The 24569-nt window shown below is 38.1% G+C and overlaps 1 protein-coding gene across 7 annotated transcripts in view; it reads left to right on the top strand.

Moving 5' to 3' along the window:
- Positions 1 to 24351, top strand: part of mapk10 (mitogen-activated protein kinase 10) — a 35059-nt gene extending 10708 nt beyond the window's left edge. For 3 of the 7 annotated variants that reach the window (XM_010781649.1, XM_010781654.1, XM_010781653.1), the window contains exons 3-14: positions 319 to 488; positions 4536 to 4665; positions 5113 to 5171; positions 5621 to 5759; positions 6169 to 6334; positions 6929 to 7000; positions 10327 to 10509; positions 15358 to 15482; positions 16997 to 17023; positions 17769 to 17832; positions 18266 to 18343; positions 20724 to 24351. In XM_010781649.1, coding sequence (XP_010779951.1) covers positions 319 to 488; positions 4536 to 4665; positions 5113 to 5171; positions 5621 to 5759; positions 6169 to 6334; positions 6929 to 7000; positions 10327 to 10509; positions 15358 to 15482; positions 16997 to 17023; positions 17769 to 17832; positions 18266 to 18343; positions 20724 to 20866 — 1356 coding nt within the window. In that variant the 3' untranslated portion in view covers positions 20867 to 24351. Of the gene's footprint in view, positions 1 to 318; positions 489 to 4535; positions 4666 to 5112; positions 5172 to 5620; positions 5760 to 6168; positions 6335 to 6928; positions 7001 to 8915; positions 8988 to 10326; positions 10510 to 15357; positions 15483 to 16996; positions 17024 to 17768; positions 17833 to 18265; positions 18374 to 20723 lie in introns of all 7 variants that reach the window. The other 4 variants (XM_010781650.1, XM_010781655.1, XM_010781652.1 and 1 more) reach the window with 4 other exon arrangements.
- Positions 24352 to 24569: the final 218 nt, after the last annotated feature.

The raw sequence follows: 24569 nt of genomic DNA, 5'->3' as shown, positions 1-24569 counted from the left end.
CTGGCTGTACTGTGTGTCCTGTCCTGTTTATTCTACCTTCCCCGTTAACCAAATATCCCCAAACACACACTTAAATACCAATATACACACATTTAAAGCAAAAGAAAGAGTCAATATTATAGAAGCAGCTAGATACACATTGATTGAGTTTTGGATGCTGATTTTTAAAATAATAATTTATTGACATAAAATGCACAATAAGAATGACCTTTTACTGTTACTGTTATTGCAGATGTTTTGCTTGCCAGGTAAGTAAACACATAAATCTTCTATAACATAACTAACAACATCTTTTTTTGTTGTGTTTTATTTATGCAGGGTTTTGGAAAACAAGTGGATGTGTCATATATCGCCCAACATTACAAGATGAGCAAAAGCAAAGTGGACAACCAGTTCTACAGTGTGGAAGTGGGAGACTCCACCTTCACAGTTTTAAAACGTTACCAGAATTTAAAGCCCATCGGCTCTGGAGCTCAGGGAATCGTCTGGTAAGTGCTCAACAGTGTGTTACCTTAATGTCCTCTGATACATCATATCATGCTATTTGATGTGTTTTTTAATTAGTATTCAATGTGTGATTATCTCATTTAGCTGGTTGTTGTTTTTCTAATTGTGTTGTCGTTTATTGCTGTGGGAGATTGTTAAGGGAGGATAATCACTGCTTACTGTTTCCACTGTTGTGTGAGTAAAGGGCTGAAAAAATAAATTTTACTTTTTTTATTTAATTGGGCAATCAGAAAGTCAGTGCTCTTCAGTGCTCTACAACATCCTGCTGTGTCTCCATTATGCATGACCAAACATAACATCTGCACAGCATGCAGCCTTGGGATCCATTTTGACAGAATTGTTGTGATCAGCCAAACATTAAGCCTGGCAAACAGATAGAGTTTGCTTTAAAAGAACAAATAAACTTCAATTATTAATGTATTTGTGATGCAGGTGAATAGGAATATCTAAGATAATGATCCGATGACAATTTTCTTTTAAACTTTGTCAACATTTACTATTGTTTCTGTGAAAACATGGGTAATTAAGTATTGATTAAGCTTTAACTAAACCAGAGCGTGATTACGTATACACATGTTTGTGTCCCTAAACAAATAAGGATCAATTGTGGCAAGTAATGAGTAAAAGATCTTCCTCCTCTAATTTTGGAGAAATGTATTTGCAAGTGACTGACATTTTGTCACAGCTAACTGAGAAGCGTACCTGTGTCTTCCTATTATACCAATTAAATAGTTTATGAATGTATTTTATATTAGACTTTAGAAGGTAAGAAGGATGGAAATGTAAAAGCAAACAACAAAATGTAGTGCAAATGAAGGACCATTATTGCTTCTTTATTAAGAAAGTGTCAAAATATGAGCATTGTTTATCAGTAGAAGCTTTAAAATATTACATGAGAAAAACTACAAAAATGACTATATTTATTAATTGAATCAGGATTTTTGGCAAAATGTAGTCTCACATGTGAAGTGGTTGGCCACACAATTTGGATTGACTATAGGCTCATTCTCTTTCCGGTGCAATGAGCTGATGATAAATGTTGGATAGAATAAGGATGCGTCGGCTATAGCGGTTTTACAGAATGGGTGAATCCTTAATCCGGATTGCAGAGAGCTCATATTCATTGTAATTCATCTCACATGCCCTGTCAGAATGCAGCGTACCACTGCCAAGTCTCCACTTAAAGGAATGCATCTCACAGTCTTTGTCAAGTGACCGAACAAATCCATATTTATTATAAGTTGTATTTATGTTAATTCCGTGTCACTGTGTTGATATACGTCCCTCAGAGATGCTCCCTGGGATGAGCCAAGTTGACATGTTTTATATCTTCCTTTCTTATATGGTGTTTGAAGAATTGCTGCTCTCAACAGTCTAAACCCCCTTGCCCTCCACTCGCTCTCTTTTATTGTCCTTCCTTTGCTTCCCATGCCCTCAGTCCTTCTCTCCTTCCGCTCCAAAGCAGGCTGTTACTGCTAATGCTGGGATTGTGCCCATTTGAAGGATATTGTAGAGATGGATGGCAGGGAGAAAGTGCAAATCTAATTTAACCTGCTCCGCTTGGCCCTGCCTACAGCTGTCATCCGGTGTCATCTGGTGACGGCATTACCACGATCCAAACCGCATAAAACCCCCAAATAATTATGTAATGTTATTCTGGATATAGAGATCAAATGTGACACACATTGAAATGATCTCATCTGTGTCAACAGTATAGCACAAAGCAGTGACATGTATATTAATGTTAGAGGAATGATTTTATTATGACAGGATGATAACATAATTAGAGCGACTTGCCAACTGTGCATTATTGTCAGAGTGGATGTCATAATCTCATCTACATGAACATCTGTCTGATTTAAACAGTTGTTCTACCAACATACATGTGCCGCACAACAGCTTGTATGTAAATTAGAATATAAAAAAGCAGAGAGTGAGTAATTCTGCTTTTTCTCATGCAATCAGGGGGTTCTTGCCCCTTAAAGCCTGAGAACATGGTAATGACGTTACACTTTCACCAATCTGTGCACATCTCTGCCCTTATGACTTTTGCACTCGGTCAGACTGAGCTTTCCAAGCAATCTTAAGAGGGATGAAGGCTTTACGTGGTTTAGCTTGTCATGACATCATCTTTCATTCAGCAAGAAAAGTGATGACAGGCCCCAATCCCTATTGGATCAATGCTTTTATGAAGGATTCACTGTTTCCATGGTCACACAACATCCCTGGCCTGCAGTCTCCAGAGACATGATGAACCATACTTGTATCCCATCCATCCACAAACCCACACACACAGCGTCGACTTGATGCAGTGAGCCTGCATACTGCACTGAGAGTCAATGTGTGTCAGTTTAAGATTCAGCTGAGAATGTGATGTGAATGGCATCTTTATTGTGGTTTTTTCTGTCATGGTACTACTTTTCATTGAAAGCAAACATGCCTTTACACTCGGAGACAAAATCCCAAATGTTCCCAGGGGCTGGGATTGTGTCGAGTCTGCAAAAAATTCACTTTGCAGTAATAACCTCCAAAATGGGTTGAGCCAGTATGTGGAAAAAGAAACCATCTAAAGTGTCCTCCTTTGTTTCACTGCAGTGTACTCTTCATTGTTCTTAATACAACAGCATCAATCATGTTTTCATATTATAATCAAGTGTAATCTGATATTTCATGCTGATAATTAGAAGTATAGTCGGGTTTTATGGTAGCATTTTAATGGTTGTACCTGGAATTAAAGGAATGGTTTTACATTTTTGGAAATCCTCTTATCTGCTTTAACGCTAAGAATTAGATGAGAAGATCAATGCCATTTTTCAATCTGTGCTGTAAGCCTCTGCCAGTAGCTGGTTATCTTAGTTTTATAATAAAGACTGGAAACAGGGCTTAGTAGTTAGCTTGGCTGTGTCCAAATATAACAATTATGCACACCAGCTCTCTAGGAAATCAACACATTTAATTTGCACAAAACAATACAAATGTCAGAAGGTTGTACTATGATAACAGTTATACTCCTCTCTTATCTGTATATTACATTTAAAGTTTGTGGCGTTTAATTTAGCTGGGAGCAGCTAGCCCAGCTCGGTCCAAAGTCACTATTTCTTGGCAGATCACAGTGACTTCCTGGGTTTTTTACGGCTGCTTGCATTCACGCTGCAGCGTTTTACACCACACATTGTTTAACTACCATGACTTACGACTACCACGACTTTTGCTAGAACTGTTTTTTAATCGCTAAAAAAATTGTTGTGTTTTTTTGCTCATAACAGCCTATCAGCCACATTGAACCTGATTTTAAAGTGGACCTATCATGCTATATTTGAATAATATATTGTAGGGCCATACCTATATAAAACATGTCTGTGAAGTTTTTTTTTCAAAATAACAAACAGATCATGCATTTTAGCCATGCCTCATTTCGCTCTATTTGCTCTATTCCGCCCTGTCTTCAAAAGGGCTGATTCTGTGGAAAAATGAGCTGCAGCTGACCACGCCCCCATGCAAAGGAGGGGGGCGAGGCACGAGCGTCATGTTACCATGCTGTTACCATGCTGTTACCATGCCACGCAACCTCTCATTCTCCTGATAGGTGGAGAGTTGCCCATATAGGCGGAGCACCTCGTTTCTGACGTCAGAACAATTTCAAATCTGGATCAGTCTGTATCAGATCCGTTGCAGCCCCGTTTTTAGAGATTTGGGTATGGAGGAAAAGAGAGAGGGTTGTGTTTTCTGACACTTGGTGAGTTCCCTGACACACCGGGGACACATATTCATGTATAAAAGACGTACAAAGGTGCATTTTGCATGATAGGTCCCCTTTTAGGTTTATCTGTTACTGACAAGACCATACCGCAGAAAAAATATTGTTTAAACAAATCATCAGTCTTTTGTTGTTGTTGGAGCTGTCAAAAATAATTATTTTGTTTGTGTCCAATGACATTCCGAGTGGATTGTCACAGTATTGTGATTCATCCAACCATAAACACAAAAGGAAAATGGTTCCATTGTCCTCTATTTTATCTCTTCTGCAGTGCGGGCTACGATGCTGTCCTGGACAGAAATGTAGCCATCAAGAAGCTGAGCAGACCCTTCCAGAACCAGACCCACGCAAAGAGGGCCTACCGGGAATTGGTGCTCATGAAATGTGTCAATCACAAAAATGTAAGTGATTCAGCTGAGGGGTAATGGGGATAGGGAGGAATGGCAATGTCTCTATTGTCAGGATGAGGCACAGTTTTAGACTATACCCCACTCAGTGTCTATTTTTGGTTCTTGATAAATCCCTTCGCCACAAAACTGAGACAAGAGACTGCAACATTACGACCGTGTTAAATTTGATGCCTCCAGAAATGTACCAAATTGGCAGGAGAGTGGAACAGAGAGCTCTCCAAGGCAAGAATGTAATCTCTTTTCTTTTTGTCTTCTCCCCCTCCTACACATTTATCCCCACTCTTTTGTTCCAATTCACTTCTTCGGTCTATCTCTTACTCAGCAGTGTCCTTCTTCAGGGTCTTTAATACTTGTCTCCACATTCCCTGCTAACTTCGATTTTGTACATTTACTGAAAGTGCTTTACGGTGATCCTCTCCATGCTCTTCTCTCTTTCAGATCATCAGTTTATTAAATGTCTTCACACAACAGAAATCATTAGAGGACTTCCAGGATGTGTGAGTATACTAAATCCTTCCATGCGTGATTATATTTCCATGTCACAGGAAAAGAAAAGATGCCTATGTTCCTGTCATATTGTTACTCAAATTACAGAGAGTAGAAAGGGACTGATGTGCTCATTGCCCCTTCACACCTGCAGTTGTTGGAACATAACCTCTGGAGTGAAAGTACTGTAGGAGTAACCAGAGGCTGATAGAGGTGTCCTGTTCACATAATGAATGACACAAGAGATTGTGTTAGAGTTTAGAACAATGTCTCTGTAAACAGAACTACACATTTGTCTTTGTGGCACCAGATTTGGTAAATAAATGCTCAGTTTATCAATTTCACTTAGAGCTATAATTCAAATGATTTAAGTTAAAGGATAACTTGTGAAATAACTGATCAGTCACTCACCTGTTAGGTCCATAAACAAACAAATAAATTCATGAAATCTGTTTCCCAGGTACCTAGTGATGGAGCTGATGGATGCCAACTTGTGCCAGGTGATTCAGATGGAGCTTGACCACGAGAGAATGTCCTACCTGCTCTACCAGATGCTGTGTGGAATCAAACACCTGCATTCAGCCGGCATCATTCACAGGGTAGGAGAGCAAGACACCTCCATTCAATTGTTTAACTCTTTAATATGTTTTTTTTTTACAAGTTTCTGGGTAAAAATGTTAAATGTAACATCAGTAGCCATCACTTTGGATAAGGTGGCACAGTGGAAACAGGGTTTCCCCCCCCTGTGCTTTGGTCTTCAGTGACAATATAAATGTAATCAAATGTAACAATGATTACATGTATTGCCCCTTTAATAGATTAATAACAAAAACAAACATAGCTGTTAATACTACTTATGTTTTTAAACCACATGCAATACTCCTGCAATACTCCTTCAAATAACCAAGTCAAATAACAGTAATAATTCAAACCTGTCTATGAATATAAGGTTAGTAAATGACCTATGTATACACAGTTTTTCTCAAATCAGTCTATTCCCATCTTTAGGATCTCAAACCAAGCAATATAGTGGTGAAGTCAGACTGCACCCTGAAGATCCTGGACTTTGGTTTGGCCAGGACCGCAGGCACCAGCTTCATGATGACCCCCTATGTGGTGACCAGATACTACAGAGCCCCAGAGGTGATCCTGGGCATGGGATACAAAGAGAACGGTGAGCATTCATCGTGAATGAGTGGATGAAATTCAGAAATATTGAAAGGATAGCACTAGCAATATTTGCTGATACACTACCTCACTAAAAGACTTTATTGAAGCTTACAGTATATGAACATCATGTTTGTTTGTCTTTTATCAAAAGCCATTCAGGATCTCACATGTATGTTTCTTATTCAAATTGACAAACAAATCCTAAGCCGCGAAATTTACAAAAGAACTTAAATGAAATGAGGTGTTGGCAGCGAATCACTGATTAAAAGCCTCTAGAACAGCAGACATGTGGTTGAATATCAGACTAAGCTATGACTCATTAGCAGCTTTCCTCCAACGCATAGAAGTCTGTAAGCTCCCAAGCTCTGATTTTCCTGCCGCTAGTTAGTCATTCTCCTCTTCTGCTCTCTGTCTATTACTTTTCTCATTTGAGTTTGTCTCTATGTAACCAGCTTCTGACTAATTATTTCTCCTTCGCTGAATGGCGGCTACTTACTGTTGCTTCTCCCAGAAAGCTTAATGTGTCCAACACTAACCTTTGCCTTCCTCTCTTTTCTTTTGTTCCCACTTCGTCTTACTGTCACCTCTTTTCGTGCAGTGGATTTATGGTCGGTGGGGTGCATTATGGGAGAAATGGTGCGCCACAAAATCCTCTTCCCTGGGCGGGACTGTATCCTTGTTATCTAATGGTAACACCATTTCTGTTTTTAGGTTACTGCCTGCTGTATATAATAGAGAATTAATTGGATCACTCTTTGTTTTTATTGTAGAACTCATGGGTTGCAAGTGTACGACTCAAGATCTGCCAATTGAAACACTCTTAAAGTCAATTGATTGGAGAGCTTAAAATAAAGGGAATAAAACCAGGTTGACATTTATTCCTATGATATATGTAGATATTTATTTCATACACTGTGACATGCTTCACATGGTAATCTTTTGCTTTAGTTCCATTATTTTACATTACATTACTAATTTTCCCTGTATGTTAATGAGGTGAACTAAATAATGTTGCTGCCTTTATAACAAATCTCCATTAAAATGTCCACTGAACCTCTTTTAACACTTTTAATTTAACCTGCAAGAAGACCCTAACACAAGCATCATATATAATTGTTCTCAGTTCAAAAATATGGAGCCCTTTCTCTAAATATTTAAGTGTTGGCTATTTAGAGTGTTTCTGTGAGGGACACCCGGTGTGTCCTACTGCAGCGAGGGGCTGTGATTGCATCCTTCAGATTACTTCTTTCATTAGGATGGATATGGATCAAAAGTCCCCCTGCTGAGTTTGTGCACGTGTGTGCACATGTGAATTACATCTTGCCATCTGAGTGTGCCCACACATGTGAGTCAGACACAGTTATTACAAATTCAGTAAATTAATAATGAAGGATTATGTATTCATTTTGAGCAACTGTTAGTAGCAGCTTAATCGAACTGATTGGTGGTGTGAGGAAAGTTGAAAGGTTGACTATTAGCGTGTTAGCTAAACAAATGAGACAAATGCCATGATGGTAAAGTCTTAATACAGATTTTACAAGGTAGAAATAATGTATAAAGGACTTTAGTGTTTCCATTGGATTCGTTGACAATAACGAACATGTAAAATATCTCCTACCTCATTGGTTAAAAGAGGATTGCACTGTAAATGCTAAGCGGCAGATAAGCTGTGTGTGTCTGCAGATGCTTGTGCCTAATACTGCTGTCTCTCCATCCCTGAGTGTGCACTCCCTGAAAGATTAATGCTCTGGAGAACTAGAAAACCCCTGCAATGAGCTCAGCACTATCTCCCTCCTTCTGTCTCTGGAACTCTTATCACCTAACTCTTCATCCTTTCTTACTGTACGTCAATGGCTTTTGTTAATATGTTGCTTATAGATTAGTTTCTGGACTGGTACCCCGTCGTTGCTCATCTTAATTCACTTCATGGACTATTCGACTTTAAGTATTGACCTGGCTGAAGTTATCGGAACCTACCTTTCAAATGATGATAAAGAAAAGCCGCCTGTCGCAGGTCACAGCACAGCGAGCCAAAGGGTGACTCTGTGTTCAAAGGCCATTTAGTAAAACAGTGTGTTAAATAGGCAGCTAAGGATTGATGATAAACAAAATGCTCTGTTTGGCTTACATGTCGCATAAATATAGAAAGGAAATACTGGTGTGACATGTGATGACATGTACTGCATATCTTCATTTAGGAATGATTGCACTTTTATTTGTCATTACTTTATAAAGTGTCATGTAGTAAAATGGAAGTTAGGTTGTCTCTACAGTAGCTTCTGTAATGGTGTATATCTCAGTAAAACAAAAATTACAGGTGGACCCCTCTCCAAATCTAATTTGACGGGATAAATTGATTTAACACCCAATGAGCTCAAGATGAGTCATCAACAAAATCTTCACGTTTCACAGGAAAAATAGACACAGGCATACAGGATAAACATTTGGGAATTGGTTTTGTTTTTAACAAGTGTAGGAGGTAGAAGTGTTATGTGATTTTTAATAGATGACGGTAATGCGAGCATGTGTGTGTGTGTTTGCTTGTGCATGTACCTGTGTGTTGGTGTGTGTGTGTGCGACCCCAGTGGACATGTGGTCAGTCGGCTGCATCTTTGGAGAGGTGATAAGAGGGACAGTGCTGTTCCCTGGGACGGACCGTATCCTTCTGACCTTCCCCACTCCCTCTCTCTGTTTATCATGTAAACCTGAATATCATGTAAAAAAACAGCAGTTACTTGAGAGCAGGTTGTGATGTCCTGAATCCAGTGATTAAAAGCACACAGAGTGGAGCGTCATGCTTTTTGGCAACGACATGCTGAGGAGATACACCTCTAGCTGGAATAAGACAAAAGGTCTTCATAATGTTTTCAGAACTCGATATCATCACTTATGTTTGAGGGTGTTGTTGCAATTAGCAGATGTTTCACTACCATTATATGACTGGGGCGCAGATTTTGTAGATTTTTGTTAACAGAGCCTGAGACTTGATTTGACTTAGAATTGTGCTATTATATTAACATATATCAGTGGCATACAATGATCATAAAAGGAGAATAGTATCATTTATTACAATTATATCCGGGACAATTTATCATCCAACAGAAGTTATCGGGACAGCTTTATCCAGCAACTTGCTAAAGAGCCATGGATAGAACCTTGGTGGATGAAAAATAATTGTCTCTCTGAGCACTTGGTGGATCATGGCCAATTTGCAATGGAGACAAAAAGGAGGTGTCGTTCCAGCAAGATGAAGTAGCGGGGATCTCTGGTCGCTCTGGCAGCTCCCTGCCTCCTCTGGCAGCCTGTGTGAGAACCAGGAGAGGGGAGCGGGTCATTTGGAGTAAGAGAGGAAGTATTTGCTTCCAGAAAGGAGGGGAAACCCAATCCGACACTCCCCAGAGAACACAGCCACATGCTACATGGCTCTTATTAATTAAAACTCACACTGTATATATTGTGGTCAGGAGGTTCATAAGCAGAATAATTGTTATCTGACTACGTTTTTATTTTTAGGTAGGGAAATATAGACAAAGTATTTTCATCAAGACACAAACTAATGTCTCACTGGAGCTGGATTTGAGTTGCAGTAAACATTGCTTGAAACACACTAAAGCCTACAATTTCCTTAATTCAATAAGAAAAACTGCATATTTTTGTCAATTTCTATGGATGCTTGTCTGAGGGTTGGATAGGACTGTTTTGTAATCTGACAAAAATACTTAGTGGAACCTGATGATCATGCTTTTAGGTTTGTCTAACTCGTATTTTTGCTGATGATACTTAGTTTTATATTTATGTGTTTACATTTGATTTGAACACACCATTTCCATTATCACAAGTCCATAATTTCAACATTTGAGAAAATCTAAATATTAGTGTTTGTTTCTAAATTTATATTCTGTAGTATTGTGTGGAAGGTTTTACCCGAGTGGACACTGAGGAGTACAGGATAGTGCGTCTCCCATGTGTGCTTCCCTTAACCCTGACCCACACCAGACATCGACCAGTGGAACAAGGTGATCGAGCAGCTGGGAACACCACTACCAGAGTTCATGAAGAAGCTCCAGCCCACAGTGAGGAACTACGTCGAGAACCGGCCAAAATATGCAGGTCTCACCTTTCCCAAGCTCTTCCCCGATTGCCTTTTCCCTGCTGACTCTGAGAACAACAAACTCAAAGGTGAGAAATGTCATAAATCAATTGTATTCTAACCATTTTATCAGATTGCATTGATATGTTTATCATGTATTGTCATGCATGTAATTTTAATCAATTTGTTTGATTATTTGTATTGAATTATTTTGCATTATATGCAATTATTTTAACTGGAGGAGTTCACCATAGAAAGAAATAACATACATCGTAAAATCACTCGTAGGATTTTTTATGATGCCAAATATTTGTTAACTACTGAAGCCCTAGCACATAAGATGTAAAGTTTATCTCCCATATAGGACATAGTAACATTTACACAAAATCATCATGTGAGGGACACAGTTATGTTCTAGCAGGGGAACTGTGAAAGCACGTTTTACTGCTTACACCACGCATGGGCAGGCCTGTTAAAATCACAATGGCCTGCTATAAATTATAACAGAAATATAATGCCAGTCCATTTAATGTTTCAATAAATTAGAGCAGCACTTTATAGCACATCTCTATCCATCTATCTACGTATCTATCTATCTATCTATCTATCTATCTATCTATCTATCTATCTATCTATCTATTTGTCTATCTATTTATCTATCTATGAACGGGTCATAAGGTCAGCATATAAATTCAACCAAAACTTCGGTTTATGACTGAAATGTAAATTCCCGCCCTAGCCATACCTTATCGTAACTGCTAATTAGCATATTTGAGCATGCTAACACGTAAGATCTTCCACATGCTAAACACTAAGATCTTCCACATGCTAAACACTAAGATCTTCCACATGCTAAACACTAAGATCTTTCACATGCTAAACCTAAACACCTGCAAAACATCATGTTAGCTTTCATCTTAAAGTACAGCTGTATGGTTAGTGTAGCACCAATGCTAATGTTAGCCTCTTAAAGCACAGCTCTACGGTTAGTGTAGCATCATCAATGCTAACGTTAGCCTTTATCTTAAAGCACACCTGTACGGTTACACAGCAACCCAGTCTCACGGCATTTCGTGTTATAGTCACGACATTTAATCGATTCGACACGATTTCCCCCTTTTTTTCGTGTCACACAGAACAATTTTAAAAGCAATGTATTTCTATTGGTAGTGTGTTTCGTGCCTGCAACACATATATTTGTCCGGTCGGGTCTTGGAAGACCGGAAGCTGTGGGGTTCATAAAATCATGTTCTTACTCAATATCAAGCCACGATTATTGTTTTTATTTTAAATCATATAATGTCTGACTTTTTTTGCTGTCCGTGCGGAAAATAAATGGGGTTCAGAGCCTCAGAACACTGAAATCTGTATTTTTTTTATCCTTTTTTTCCTTCAAATTTGTTATTCTTTTCTAAATAACACACTGTTATTTACTCAACAATAACACACAATTATCCTTGTTTTTATTTATTTGTTTAATTCTATAATCACGGGCTTTTTTGGCGTCCGTCAGGAACTGAATTTCTAAATAAAATAACCGGAAACAGACGTAGGCCTATATGGGAAATTTCAAGGAACATTGCGATACACACCCACTGAACTGATTACCCAAGATCCTCAGCTATGGTTTAAGCTTGGTAATTGGATGTTTTAGCCGCAATGCACGTAGGGATATGGTGTTAATGCGATATGAAATCCGAAAAACATTTCGGAGTTTAGGATGGCCGAAGACACTACACTACCCATAATCCTCAGCTATCGTTTGGTACTTCAGTCCCGCTGCTTGACAAACCCTGTGATTAATCTTCAAGCCCTGGGATTGGATGTTGGAGTGGCAGTGCGCCAAGGTTACGTTGAGCGTCAAACAGCTCTTTTAAATGGAACAAAACCACGAATATCCAAAACTGGACTCGACTGGACTTTAGCTTAAAGTATTCTTTAATGTTTAAATAAAGGTTAATTCGTTTTTCTGTTTTGCACATCATTATATTAATATCTTTGTACATCCGGCACTAAACTGTTTTATTGTAGAGATCACTTACAGTATCTTCTTGATTTATTATATTCCAAAAAAAATATTAAGAGTACATACTTTCCCCCTATGAAAGTATGTACTCTTAATATTTTTTTCATCAAATATAACATATTAAAAAAATTATTCAATAACGTGATTTAACCACTAGGTACACACAGCATACAATACCATAATACATTTTTATTATTAGTGTAGGACACTTATCTATGTACTGTATAACATCTGAAGATGTGTAGTTTTATTCATGTTTTCACATAATCTTACAGCATATTGCTATATTATTTCACATGTTTTACTTCTATACATTAATATCTGATTTGTAAAACATCACAGACAGAAAGGTATATCCTTCATTTAATGGTAAGCTATTGAAATTGTGATTCCATAGATGTGTCTCCCATCACCCAAAACCCCTGACGTAACTATTCTCTCAACTCAATATTTACATTCTTATATTCAAAGAAAATCAGTAATATCTTTAAAAACTACAAGTCCTTTTCTATCAGCTGTGCACCGTTATGGTGTAAATACAGCCTATTTACCAATTGGATCAAATATAAAGGTCAGCTGAATTAGTGTTGATACTGCAAGGAGACGTATTGTGTGAAGAGAAATTGAAGATGTTGTTTAATTGCTGATATATTTATGATAATATACGTATTCAGTTTCGGTGGCAGTTCTTCCAGTTTGTCTAGAAGTCTTCTAATCAGGGCTCTATAAATAACTACGGCAGATGTGTAATATTTAATGCATCCGAACCGTGTGTTACAATGCCGTTATGTGATGACTTCCAAAGAGAAAAGCAAGCACACTCGGAATAAAGTATTATTTTCTTCTTTTTAAATTTTATTTTTTCCGGATTTCATAACGCATTAACACAATATCCCAACGTGCATTGCGGCTAAACAATCCAATCACTGATCTTCAACCATAGCTGAGGATCTTGGGTAATCAGTTGGGTGTGTATCTGTTTCCGGTTATTTTATTTTGAAATTCAGTTCCTGACGGACGCCAAAAAAGCCAGAGATTATAGAATTAAACAAATAAATAAAAACAAGGATAATTGTGTGTTATTGTTGAGTAAATAACAATGTGTTATTTAGAAAATAATAACAAATTAGAAGGAAAAAAAGATTTAAAATAATACAGATTTCAGTATTCTGAGGCTCTGAGCCCCATTTCTTTTCCTCACAGACGACAAAAAAAGTCCGACATTATACGATTTAAAATAAAAACAATAATTGTGGCTTGATATTGAGTAAGAACATGTTTTTATGAACCACACAGCTTCTGGTTTTCCAAGACCTGAACGGATAAAAAAGACATGGTGCAGGCACGAAACATACTACCAATAGAAATACATTGCTTTTTAAATCGTTCTGTGTGACACGAAAAAAAGGGGAAAATCGTGTTGGTGAATCAATAGATTAAATGTCGTGACTATAACACGAAATGCCGTGAGACTGGGTTGTACACAGAGCAGGTTGTAGACTCTGTTTTGAAAACTTCATGCATAGGGAATAAAAATGTTCCCTCAAAAAACTTTTATTTTAAATGTCGCTTTTGGGCCTCTACATTGAAACTCATATTATGCATCTTATGCAGAGGGTTAACCACATCGTCTTCTTCTAAGTCGAGAAGTGCAACCATTCTTCCCAAAAGTGCAAATTCCCTCCATTGAGAGATAACAAAATAAGCTTTTTCTGTGTCCCCGTTCCCACATCAAAGCTCCTGTCTGGTAGAATTCTCATGAATGACTTTTGTATTCTGGCTGCTCCCTGCTGGAGTGACAGTGTTAAAGGAAATGCAGCTAGATAGGACTGTGGGAGGGTGTGAGACCGGGTTGAAGTGCTGCTGTTTTGTTCTGTCACAGGTCGGAACTGAGGCAGACATCCTTAGGGCTTTGATTATTTTTGAACTGCATGAGGCAGCGGCTGACAGAAAGTACTGTATGACACGAGAGAAGATAGATAAGGAGTCAGGAGAGGTGGAAGGAGAGCGATAGAGGAGTCGTTTTACAGACTTACCATCCGTTTGTTATTGACGTGTTGATGCTCAGGCAGAATGCAGCGACTGCACACGGCTCATCTGTCTTTTCCTGTTCAGTTTCTTCAGTCCTGCTGTAAAGCTATTTATAATGGGGTCAGTGTGTGTAGGAGAGAGATGGTGTGTGGTTAAAGGGTTCTCGATTTCACATGAGTCTCAGATGGCCTGAGGGGAGAGAGACTGAGCGACTGCTGATGGCATTTTTACATGTCGGGAAGCAAAATGTAAAAAAAAAAACGAATGCAGTTTATTGTACATTCTGGTACTTTTATAAAACTACATCTAGGAACACCCCAGTTGGAGCAGTTTCCATACAATATTTCAGTTTTAGCCTGTGACAATTTGCATCAAGACCTACATTTTACATACATGTAAAATGTAGGTCTTGATGCAAATTGTCACAGGCTAACAAATCTAACATTTTCTAATACGTGTATTAGAAAATGTTAGATTTGTATTTGGGACAAGCTAGAATCTTGAATTTTAATTAGCTAAAAAATTGACAGAAAAATCTGGATGGCTGTCAAGTGTTGCAAATTATTTTGTGATGCATACATATAATACATTTTGCCCACATTATTTCTGAAAAAATATTAAAAAAATTATCTTTCCAAAGTTTTCCCTCCGTAAAAATGTGGTGTTTATCTGCTAATCCACATGTGAATGAGGCTTCCTGAGATCTGGTTTCCTTTGACAAACTGCTGTTGTTAATTATTCTCTTTAATCCCTGACATTTCTCTCTCTTTCCCTCCCTTCCTTCCTTATTGTGCTCCAATTTCATGGCAAATAAGTGGCACAGACGAATATTTTCTTGCTTCATGAACTTAAACTGATGTGTCTCCTTTCCCAAAAACAGCTAGCCAGGCCAGAGACCTGCTGTCTAAGATGCTGATCATCGACCCCTCTAAAAGGATATCCGTGGACGACGCGTTACAGCACCCCTACATCAACGTGTGGTATGATCCAGCCGAGGTGGAGGCGGTGAGTAGGCCTTTGGCAGAGCTGTGTATTGAACACCATCACAAGCTCAATCTTCTGTTGGTCAGCACTGTTTACTTTGTAAATTAACGAAATTTGATAATGACTTTCCTCTTTTTCGGACAAAAGTGATCATGTGACTCACTATACAAATGTCAAATGTATTCCGCAGTCTGTTCTGTATTGAGATATTTGCTGCATCTATGATTGGGTTTTAAAGGTCCCCTATTATACTGGTTTTCATCAATATATTATAGATCTCAGATATATACAAAACATGTCTCTGAAGTGTTTGCCTCTTAGTTACCTTGGTTGGTGATTGGCTAATGGTTACACAACCCAAAACATCGTTATGACATCATAAAGTGGCCAAAATCTGATCAGCTCATTTTCAGACAGGTTTTTATATCATCATCTTTATTTAAAGAGACTCTTGGTCCATTATTACAAGACAAACATACAACACTCAAATATAAATTAAAAAAGGCAGTTATATCAATGTTTCCACAGAGGTGACTGGTATCGTACAGTACTGAAACACAGATTTGAAAGTAGCATAATGACAACATTATGAGAAACATTTAATCGACAGATGAATTTGTACATCAGATTTCTCAAATGAGCATGGAACGTGTTGACTCGTGCATTACAGAACATTTCACTTGCACTGCACCATCTTGGTTTTCGAAGCAGTATACGCAAACAGTCATTATATGCAACCTGGAGCTTCCGGAGGCTCGCCTTCTTATACTTGACTCACAAGGGGGCAGTATAGAGAGGAGTGCAATACTTTCTAAAGAGGTTCATCTTAACCTTATCTGAACACCAAGAGAATTTTCTAGCCAATATGTTGGCTTGTATAGAAAATGTATATAAATGGATCAGGACAAAAAGTGAGCGAATCCTTTTTCCTGACATTTTCAGAATCTCTTTTCACAGAGGGGAGACATGTTTATGCATAATAGGTGACCTTTAAAGTTTTGCTCCACATCTCATTTTCATTTTTCTCTGTTACTTACACTTTATTTGAACTTTGAATAGTTGTAATCTTTAGGGGAATAGATTTGTTTTGCTCCTTGTTAGATAAAGACATTTATTTCGCTGCTAAGTGTAAATGAGCAAATTAATGCGTTCTGATTTGTAGCGTAAGAGTGGTGGTGTTTCTGGTTCAGTTGGTGCCTCATTAGTATGATTGGGAAAAAGCCATCTGCACAATAAAGTTGCACAGAAACCAATTTCTGTAGCAATACACCAACTAGCTGATTCATTTCAGCATTAAATAGCATACTGTAATAAAGTAGCTATTGTAAAGAAACGCCACATGACACACCTTCATTGTAGTTCATATTTAGTGGATTTCATAACCGTGCACTTCGTCCATTGTTGCATTTTTGATGGTTTTCCATGATGGTATTGTTGTTAGAGTTGATATGGTATGTATTGTATGGCTGTGAATGACATTTCAACACATTTTCTGCTGTTTTCCCTTTCTCTAATGTCACCTATTGCCGATGAAGGCCAGAGATCTCATCCAAATATCCATGGTAAATAACAACCGGCCTACATCCAAAGAAAAAGAAAAAAAATCAATGGGACTTTTGTTGATGAAGATTAAAGACTGAATATTATAGGAGACGTATTTGGTTCAGCGCTCTCAATAATAAATCATAAATAAGAATATACATGTTATAGCGAATACAAAATGAGAACAATATGAGGAAAGCCTCTTTTGCTGCTACTGAATTAAACTGTCCCTCCAAGGTCACATCGGACAGGTGTGTGTGTGTGGTCCTGTCACCTGCAGTGAGATTATGGTGTCAGAGTCTGAGAGGGTCAGGAGGGGTGACTGACAGCATGTTCGTCTTTTAGATAAAATGACAATCCTGCGGGAGAGGGACATTGGCATTTTAGCTGGACAACCAGATAATCTAAGCTTATTTTCCTGTCTGTCTGATGTTCCATTCTGATCTTTCTGTAATATCTGATAAATTTGACACATGTGATATTTAAATGATGCTTATTATATTTTCATGAGATTAAGGCTCATCAGAATGTTTATTTCCTCTTAGTTATTTTCTCCATAATCCATGACTTTGTTTACATACATAGTTAAAGGAGAGATGTTTCATTTTGCTAAATTTGATGCAGTATTATATAAAAGTGTATCTTAGATGTTTTTCTATTCACCTTTTACCTGGAGTTATCCAACGATATCAGCCATATGAATTTCCTGTTAAATTATTTTTTGATGATTGACTTACTAAACTGTTTGTACTCTCCTACGTTTAGCCTCCACCTCAGATCTACGACAAGCAGCTGGATGAAAGAGAACACTCCATTGATGAATGGAAAGGTGAGAATTATTCAAATCATTTTACCAAAAGCCAAATACTGTAAGATAGCAGCAGTGGTGGACTAAGTTCTCAAAACGTGTACTTACTTATCGTGTATCAACAGAGATTTTGACTTAAGTGAAAGTACAAAAGAATGAGCAACAAAATATACTTAAAGTTAAAAAGGGAAAGTACTGATTAATGTTAATTAATGTGTGTCACTTCAGTGTTGCAGCTGGTAAAGGAGTAGACCATTTTTTCTATACAGTATATACAAATATGTGCCACTGTATTGATGTAGAATACAAGTTTATAGTAGGAAACTTAAGTAAAGTACCTCAACATTCAGTTTTTAATCTACTGTCCAATACTGGCTAACAGGAAATCACCAAAAGTGCGTGCTATCACTTTGTACGTTTAATGACTTCCTTTCCGAACTTTGCTCTCCTGCAGAACTCATTTACAAAGAGGTGATGAACTTTGAGGAGAGAACGAAGAATGGCGTTGTGAAGGGACAGCCTTCACCTTCAGGTACTCTCAGTGCATAACCCTAATCGCTCTGTAAGTTAATTTAATATAACCTTACTGGAGTTATCTGTAAACTAGAGAAACCCATTGTGTTGTTGACCATGTGTCTCTGTCCTTTGCGTCTCATTGTTTTTTGAAGTTAAATGTTGTTTGTGACAATTTGTTAAATGGTATTGGTGGACAGCTAATGAGTAATTGCTAAAATTGCCTCATCATATATATTCATTTATGCTATGTGTGCACTAACTGAGTGTTTTTGGGTTTATGTATAACATGTCATGACTTAAGATTTAGGTCCTTTGGGGTCTATCACAGGAAATGTCAGTCCTCATCTGCAGCTGACATTTTATATTCTCCTGTTGTCTGCAAAAGTCCTGCAAGAACATTAAGTGCTGTTTTCATAGTTCACCACAGAGAGGCAGTATGGAATCATGTTAGCACATGTATCAGGCCACCCCTACGTCACTGTGAAAAAAGCTTTATTGCTATGGTGAAACAACACCCATTTCTCATTAATAAAATAAAACTGTTGAATTTTAAAGATTAGAAAAGCAAGCTTCAGATCAATCCTGCAGAGATAGTAACATCTCCTGACCATGAGAGGTAACTGCGACATTACAGTACAATAAAGACTCTCACTGTAACAAACCAGAGTAAATAAACTAATACTTTTGTAGAATTATAATAGCCATTTTGATTGATTGTTGCATTTCTTCAAGCTGAAATAGTACAAAGGAAATATGAGCCTATTGACCTCATAGTCAGTTAAGGGTTCAAAGCATTGATGTACTACTTTTTCTCCACCCTGTTTTAAACATGACTCATGAACTCCATCTGTCTTTCTTTTTTACTTGGCAGTAATTAAGCCTCGAGGCAGGCCTTATGTCTAATGCTGACTGTAGCAGATTATGGGCTGTATGTGCTGTATCTATGCAGCAGACAGTGCAGTAACTGCAGACAGTGTTTTACTGCAGCAGGAAAAACAAGTTTAGTGCACACATGGTGCCTCAGGCAGTGTGTGTGGGAGATTTTAGCATATTTAATGCTGTAATTATTGCTTTTAGAGGTATTTCCAGACTAACACTTCACTTTTGTCTCTTTGCCACCTTGTATATTATCTAACACATTCACCATCATCATCATCATCATCATCATCATGAGTCTTTCATTTAAAAAAACTGAGTTCACTGAGTGCAGATGGCGGCTGCACAACACAAGAGTTATAATCTCACATCAAAAGTTTGGCAAATGTTCCCCCCATGATTAATCATAATGAGTTTATGATTTAAAAGCTTAATTCATCTTCTAATCCTTCTAACTTCTACTATTGTGGTTTTATAACATTTAAACGTATACTGCACCTGCATAGTAACAGTGGCAGGTAATTCTGATGTATTTACCGTAAATAAACGTACAAGTGAAGTGACTTCTTGAATTAATGCCAGACATAAATCCTGCTTTGTTCTCTGTTTTATTTTGGGTCAGCTGGAGTACCCACCAGTCTCCATTAAGCAATTACCAGACACAAACAGCAGACCTACAGTGTGCCAGCACTGTGTGCACAAAATAAAAGGTTGTTTAAGTGATTTCTTCACACTGGCAATACCCCTATTATCATGCTTTTTAATCAGGCTTTGCTTTTTATCCCCTACAGCAAAGCATACTACCCATTATAACATTGCTTTCCACATAAACGTATCAAAGAGAAAAAAAAAATCACTAAGAAGTGGTACTCATTGACACCCTCTGATCCTTCATTTTGAAAAATGATTTGAACCGTAAAACCACCAATTATACATGAAAAATGAATGTACCTTATTAATTCTGTAGATCGAGTCCAGATAGAGTGGGTTTATGCAATAAAATAAAAAAAGAGATTCAGAATAGCATCTGAAGTGACTGAACTAAGAGTCCTTAATGAAACCTCAGAATTCTTTATTGCAAGTTGTCCAGGAATAAAAAGAGCTGGATCTGACAACACCAAACAGAGACATGAATTTAAATACATGCAAGACCAATCACAAGGACAAGACACAGCTGGGGAGGTCGAAGTAGAAACATACAAACGGGTTGAGGAATTTTCAAAAATAAAACAGGAAAACAGATGACTCAATCTAATGTAAGATACATATAACAATATCTATAAGTAGTTATTTAGCTGCCATTTCAATGAGCATAAGCTCACTGTTTTGGATTGCCGAATCACTGCAGCCTTTGGTGACATTTCCTGTGATTCACTTTCCCCTTCATTATAGACACTGTGATTGTCGTGTCCCACAGATGTTGTTCATGTGTCTCAATCTCAGCTAAAACGTTTCTCTGTGTGCACTTACAAAATCTTTAACGTTGTAACCCGTTGCTGCCGTTGATTCCCTCAGCACAGGTGCAGCCGTGAACAGCAGCGAGAGCCTCCCCCCCTCCTCCTCCATCAACGACATCTCCTCCATGTCCACCGACCAGACCCTGGCCTCAGACACTGACAGCAGCCTGGAGACCTCTGCAGGACCCCTGGGGTGTTGCAGGTGACTAGCGGCCTGCCTGCGCAACCCCATGTTCTTCCGCAGGTGAAGGACTCCAAACTGAAATGACCAACTGAAAATACAACAACAAAAAAAGAGCAAAGATCAAAATGAATATTAAAAACAAAGGTTATGGAAATACAGAATCTGAAATGATGAAATCTCAAGCCTGTGCATTGTCATTCAAAAACAGCAGTGGTATTTAAACTGAAGTATGTTAATGATCCTCTAGTTGCTTTGCTTATATTACCCCTCATATCTTCTATATGGCATCCAAACAAAATGACCAAAATGCTTCGACTGTAAAGTGCATACTGGCTGGCTGCTGGTCTCCCGATTCCCTACCAAAGCATTTATGCTCCAATCATTGTGGCAAGGTGGGCTGCCATTTTGCTCATCACTACTGTACAATACATTCTCCTTCTCCCTTTCCCCCTATCCAACCCTTGTGTAATGACACTGCTGTATTTTAACCTCTAAAGGCCCTCATCCCCACCCACACTTCCCCCATGTAAGGTTGCCTGATTTGTGTGTTTTTATGTGGTTATTCTGCAGGGATATGTAGTCGCTCTCACCCAGAGTGGCGCTCCCTTGCGCTACTTGTAAATAATGTAATTCTGTACAGCTGAAGGGCACACAGAGTGGGACTGACGGCCAGTACACTGGGAGTTTTTTTCTGACTAGCGCACCTTGCCACATCACTGCTCTCCACCTCAGTTGCCCCCGCTTATTGCTGTAGTCCTGCATGACTAGATTTAAAACAATGCTAATATCACTGTATGCTAAAATGAGTCTGTATAGAGACTTTTGTTTATATACGATGTAAACTAACTCCAGACATGGGGGGTCTGGTCACAGGATAGGAAGAGTGAGTAAGAGTGTGTGTAAGTGTGTGTTTGTTAACCATAGGCAAGCCATTGAGACATTATTAAATGTCAGGGCTGAGTTTGGGACTTAAAGGGTCAGTACACTCTGGAATAAAAAATGTTGGTTGTGTTCAGACTTCTTGAAATAACCCATAAGGGGTTTAAAAAGTCTGCTTTGTGAGTAATGAACCTTTTATTTCTCCTGGAAGTGTATGATTGGTCCCTCCACCCCCCCATGGGATGCATGTCATTGTGTACAGTTAACCCCTCATGGGCGCTGGAGGTTGGTCTGTTTCACTGTGGTGTCGCCACATGGAGACTATTCCTATTTATTTGACTGTCTGAAACATAGAAAGAGATACAAATGATACAGTGGGTAGTTTAAAGGCGGGCGTTGAGTGTTAACCTTTCAGCAATGTATCATTTTGTTAAGTCATTTCCCTGCACCTAAAGTAAAACAACTACTAGATAGAGGCTACCACACAATTATGTTGACTACTTTATTTCTTAATTATTTCTAGGATGTATTTATTTATTTATTTATTTTAGATAGATGGAACCTGAATATGGCAAGTGCCTTTAGGAATGAAGCATTGCAAGTACAGAAATGATATTATTTTGGGTATTTTTTCCTCTGCTTCTTCTTTTTCTGCCTTAAAAATCTTAATCCCTAAACCACCAAATTGGGTGGAAACTTTTTTAAATTAAAAACTCTTTGGACAAATGTTGGCGCTTTGACCTTGTGTTCTAGCAGTTACTGTGACGTGGTGTGAAATGTCTTCAGATTGTACGGCTATGCTAATGCTAGTTTTTACACAACATTTACTCAAACTCTTTTTAATAATGAATTGGTTCTTGACAATCGGGTTACTGAAAGAATACAAAGATGAGGTTTAAGACACTTAAGGTTGCTTTCACGTTTCTAGAACACCAAAACACCATTGACTTTTTATGAATATAACCATGTTATTCAGAAATTAAATGGCTCATATGTACACTAATTAAGAATAAAAGTGAAATCCCAGTCATGGCCTTGTTTAGGTGGACATGTCAGTTATTGGTTTAATACGCTTCTTAACATTTGATAGTCTAATTCCATTCTTGTTCACCTAAAAGGACCCTGTCACTGTACATACACTGTCTAAATACCACTCCCACAAAATAATATAGGTTACTTCTAATGGCTACTTTGTTAACTCTCCTCCTGCCTGTGGCTTGTGTACAGTGAACCACACACAGACTTGCGGTACCTTCACAGAGCTAACAGGGCGACTGAGGGCAGCGTCTCCAGAATAAGCTAACGCTAGCTCAGCTTTCTGTCAGGGTCTGGCCAGGGCAATCTTTCAAAAAACAGGGTGAAACCTTTAAATGTCTTTGTGTTTTGAAAAATAATCTCTCACAAAGGGGTCAAAGTGTTTTGAGTCTACTCCTACTGTGCACCACAGATACTCACGGTACTGTTGTACAAATACTGAAGCATAGTTTTTCTTTCTTTCTCTGAATGTGATCTTTTTATAAGACATCCCTCCAGACAATTCTGTTATGATATTAAGGTGCTTTTGGGCCTGAAATAGAGTTGATCCTAACAGCTGGGTTTGTCAACACTGAATGTAGAAACTCTTTCACTCACGTCATTGCTGCTCTGCTTTGTCATCTGTGTGTGTGTGTGTGTGTGTGTGTGTGTGTGTGTGATTTCAAATTAACCAGCATTCAACACTAACTGTCTGTAAGGTTGAAATGGGAGATGTGATATGACATCTGGACGGATTATTTCACAGTTCACGTTTTCACTTTTTTCGTTCAATAGGGTTTTGAGGGTTGCTTTCAAAGAATGTCGATGGAGAGTCGGTACTGGTGTGTGTTTGGAAGTAATTCATGTGTGTATTCATGTTAAGTCACAATCTTTAGAAGTTAGAAATATGTCAACCACCAATCCTGCTTCCAAATCTGGTCACAAGGGGCTTTCAATGATACATAATGGGTTCAGGATTAGCCAAATGTATCCCCATTTATTTGTACTAAAGATGGCTGTCTGTCAATCAGCCATTAATATTATTGCCAAATTTTAGCCACAAAGTAGAATACATCTTGTACTCAGCTGTGCCAAAATTAAATCTTTGGACCAAGTACTTGTGACCCCCATCTTTTTAGTTTTCACCTCTTTTCTTTCAAGTCATATTGTAAATAACAATTATCCAACAATGCAATAAACACTATTGCACTCAGACAGGGAGGTACTGAAGGGTCGGGTGATGCTAAAATGTTTGGAATCTTTAAATGTGAAACTCTACGATGATGAAACCCTGTAAAGCTCATCTGAATCAGGTGACGTTGTTCTTAAATTCTTTTACGATTCCTTCTCTCTTGTTTCTTTTACTCCGTGCTGTTTTAATGAAACATTCTTTTGACATTGTCAGGTTGAAAAAAAAAAGAAATTGTATCCGTTTCACGCTGATCTCAAAGCTTCAGGCTATAGCGTTTCAAATAAAGTCAAAACAAATGCAAAAGAAAAAGAAAAAAAAAACTGAAAGCTGTTACTGTAAACACAACATTTTAAAGGAACTGTGTATGTAAAAATAGTATATGTATGTGATTGAAAATAAACAAAATATTTGATCTTGGAAAACTGTGTACCTTTCTTCCTTTTACCCGCAGTGATTTGCAATTCAAAATGTCTCTATGAGCCTATAGTGTTTCTTCTGGCCTTTGTCTCCATAGAAACCATCTATCCAAAGTGCCACAGTCACACAGAGTCCCACCTACACAGACCTTAATTCAGATTCAAGCTCTCAGTTCAACACTAGAGCAAACACATGCTGCCTGGTGGTGCAGGATGATAGAAAA

Source organism: Notothenia coriiceps, unplaced genomic scaffold, assembly GCF_000735185.1.
Source record: "Notothenia coriiceps isolate Sejong01 unplaced genomic scaffold, NC01 NC01_scaffold00023520, whole genome shotgun sequence".
Lineage (NCBI taxonomy): Eukaryota > Metazoa > Chordata > Actinopteri > Perciformes > Nototheniidae > Notothenia > Notothenia coriiceps.
Note: the sequence above shows the minus strand (reverse complement) of the source record. Positions and strands in the feature narration are given on the sequence as shown.